At 53.3% G+C, this 3,482-nt stretch overlaps 1 protein-coding gene across 1 annotated transcript in view; it reads right to left on the bottom strand.

Annotated features, from left to right (window-relative positions):
- LOC113820719 (titin homolog) overlaps nt 1-3,150 on the bottom strand; it is a 4,106-nt gene extending 956 nt beyond the window's left edge. Inside the window, exons 1-3 of the mRNA XM_027373066.2 lie at nt 3,089-3,150; nt 2,345-2,466; nt 1-2,052 (exon numbers count right to left, since the gene is read on the bottom strand). The exon at nt 1-2,052 is cut by the window's left edge and continues 956 nt beyond it. Coding sequence (XP_027228867.2) covers nt 1-2,052; nt 2,345-2,466; nt 3,089-3,097 — 2,183 coding nt within the window. The 5' untranslated portion in view covers nt 3,098-3,150. The remainder of the gene's footprint in view (nt 2,053-2,344; nt 2,467-3,088) is intronic.
- Nucleotides 3,151-3,482: the final 332 nt, after the last annotated feature.

The raw sequence follows: 3,482 nt of genomic DNA, 5'->3' as shown, positions 1-3,482 counted from the left end.
GATTGCGCGCCAGGTTGCATTCCCGTCAGTGGCTGGGCAATAGCTTCGGGTAAGGCTGGGAAGGGATCCTCGGCAGGTACCTCAACGAACGTGATTTCGACTGGGCTTGCGTCAAGTGTGAGCGGAGAAGCGTCAGCGGCCGAGAAAAGGATCTCGTCCTTGAGTGATAAAGGAATAGAATTCGCAAATGAGACTGAGCCTTGAGCCTGACTTGCTTCGGCCCCTGTGGGAGAGGGCGCGGGGCCGAACTCAAGCTGTGTCAGAAGAGGTTCGACGGTCTCCACTTCCGTTTCCCTGTAGACAACAGGCTCGGCGGGCATGGTCGGAGGCTGGACGAGGGATTTTGCAACAGTCATGATGCTGTCTTCAGGAACGACGATTTCTATCGTCTCCAAGGACAGGCCTTTCGATTCCTCCTGCAGTGCCTCTGGAACGAAGAAGAGTGCGTTGATGGGTTCAGCATGGGAGCTCTCAACGAAGACCGGGACGCTGTCCATCGACCGACCGGACTTCGGAGCCTCGAAGCGATGGGGAGGAAGCGCGAAGGGAGCGTCGTCTTGGGACAGCGGGGACGGGGGAGGCACGATCGGCGCGATGAACTGCGGCTCGGGAAGGACCTCGACGTCGGCGCCGAACAGAGAAGAAGGCTTTGTGTCCGGCTGCGGGAGGGGCGCGGCGGGGATTTCAACGGAAACGAAGGAAGGATCCACCTCGTCAAGCTGGATCAGCGGGAGCGGGGAAGGGAGTTCAGGAGCCAGTGCCACTTCAGGACTCACCTCTACAACTTCCTCAAAGCGAATCATTTTGGGGATGTTTTCCACGGGCACAAAGGCAGTGTCCGAGGCTGGTATCACTGATAATGATGCTGGTATGTCTGCAACTGGGTCAAAGCTCCCGGAGAGGTCTGTGGCGAGGAACTGAGGTGCTGCCTGGACGGAATCATAGGACTTGGCGATCACAGCAATGTCGGAGTCGATTTCAGGCACTCCAATGGGAGCTGAAACTTCGACTTTCTCGAAAACAGGCTTTTCGAGAACCACATTGGTGCCTTCAGGAGATGCCACGAGAGCGAGAGGAAGCTCTGGCAGCAGTAGCACCGGTTCCTCTGACCCTTGCTCCGTGAGAACCAGATCAGAATCAGTAAAAGCGGGCTGAGGGATTTCCAGGGGAAGCGCGGATGCAGCGGAAGCGAAAGGCGCCGTGGCAGGAGCTGGCTGGGAAACATCAGGCACTGTGACGAATTGCTCGACAGGAGGAATTACAAAGAGGACAAGGTCTTGAGGTACCAGGTTTGCAGACGCGCTATGAGCAGCATCGAAGGAGACTTCTGCAGAAGGCACAGGGGCCGCAGGAGCCTCGACAGTCATCGGGGCGACCAAGGGAGCAACAGGCGGCAGCATTTCCGCCGTGGCGATCACCGGCGCTTCAGTCGCGAGAGAAACGGAATCGAAGTTAGACTCGACCTTCACCGGGACGAGGACAGGCGTCCCAGAGCTCAGCTGCTTGCCCGCGGGCTCTCCTCCAGCCTCGGCTACCTCGGCTTCTGCCCCGGCCGCTTCGCTCTCTGCCTCGACCTCGTCAGCAGTAGCGCTTTCTTCCGACGCCTTTTTGGCCGCTCCCTCGGCTCCGGTATTTTCCTCTGCCTCTGCGTCCGCCTTACCTTGCTCGGCTTCCGCGGCCTCTGGCTCCTGTCCCTCCGCTTCGGCCTCCTCGGCCTCGGGTTCGGCCGACTTCTCCTCCGCTTCAGCGCCCTCCTCGGGTTCCTCGGACTTCTCCTTGCCGGAGGATTCGCTCTCCTCCTCTTCCGTCCCTTCAGATCTGCCCTCCAACTCCTCCTCTCCTTCTTCTTCCTCTGTTTCCTCTTCGGTCCTCACTTCGCGCGCTCCTCCGTCGTCCTCCGCCTCCTCCTCTTCCTCCTCCTCCTCCTCCTCCCCCAGGGATCGTGCGGCACCTGACTGGGTCGCGGTCGGCTCGGGGTCGTCCACGAGGCGAAAGCCAAGGTGGTCGGCGACGTAGGAGATCTCCACCACCTTACCATCTGGGGCTCTCCACCTGGCGAGCGAGAAGGACAATTAGTCTGAATGACCCCCTCTTTTCTCTACTCTCTTTTCTCTTCTCTTTCTCTATTTCTTCCTTCCTTCTCTCTCTCTCTCTCTCTCTCTCTCTCTCTCTCTCTCTCTCTCTCTCTCTCTCTCTCTCTCTCTCTCTCTCTATATATATATATATATATATATATATATATATATATATATATATATATATATATATATGTATGTATATATATATATATATATTTTTTTTTTTTTTTTTTTATTCAGTCTCGATAGAACCTTCAGGAACTTACTCGTACTCCCCCGTCACGGCCTGCCCTGGCTGGCCCTTCTGCTCGTTCTCCAGGCCATCTCGCTCGTAGTCGAAGATGGTCCTCGCCGCCGCCACGCCAACCACCGCTGCCACCACTAAGATCTGGGGGAAGGGGTGGATTAGCATTGTGTTAAATAGTAATAGTATGGATTGTGACGTTGTGCTTGGGGTGGGGTGGGGAGGACTGTGTAGGGGAGAGGGAGGTTGTGTGATGTGGGGGGGGGGTGCATGTGTGGGTTGGGGTGGGGGATTGTGTGTGTCTGTATTTCCTTAAGCTCAAATAATTCCGTCCCTATCGCAGAAAGCACAAACTTTCTTTCCTACTTCGACGCAGCTCCAGGACTATAGATCTGATCATCATCCTTTACTCCGTTTCAGCAATGAGTTCCCGCGCACATTGCCCACGGAGAAGGAGCAAAAACCTCGGCGCCTCAAGTCAAAAACTAGTCAAGGTTAAAAGGCCTCCGAGCTCCTGGACACGACTCAAGTGAGCAGCGCAATGCGGAAGTTTTTTCTCCGTAACTGTAACAGCACCGAACGTATTCCAATTTATCACACGTTCTAAACAATTCTCCCACTACTTTTACAACTAAATTCTTAATAAGTCATAATAAATATCATAATAAAACATGTTTGGAATCACAGTCACAACCGTGAGATAACCACAAACAACCGCAAATCACACATAGCGTCCGGGAAATACGAAAAGGCGAAGCGCACTCACCCACTTCATGTCGGCACTCGGGGAGGGGCACCGGCACACTGACTCGCCGTCCTGCTGCCCCGCCCCTTTATACACTCAGGAAGCTCCGCCCTTGAGGTGACCTACGATAAGGGCGAGGGAGCGTAAGGGAGTTTTTCCTCGTCTGTTTTATAAAAGAGGAAGTACTTTTCGGTCCATTTGAGAAAAAAAAGGTATAAGGTGATCTGTGTAATTAGATTTAGATGAAAAGAGTTTTGTTAATCGAAGACTAAAAACGAAAGGGTTTTTGTTTGTTAAGTGTGCGGCCTTTATCTAGGCTAATACTGTATCATTATCATTATCCTCATCATCATTATCATCATTATCATCATAGTCCTCATCATTATCATCATCATCATTATCGGCACATCATTTT

This window comes from Penaeus vannamei, chromosome 25 (genome assembly GCF_042767895.1).
Source record: "Penaeus vannamei isolate JL-2024 chromosome 25, ASM4276789v1, whole genome shotgun sequence".
In the NCBI taxonomy this organism is placed as follows: Eukaryota; Metazoa; Arthropoda; class Malacostraca; order Decapoda; family Penaeidae; genus Penaeus; species Penaeus vannamei.
The sequence above is the reverse complement of the archived record's forward strand: the minus strand, read 5'-3'. Positions and strand labels throughout refer to the sequence as shown.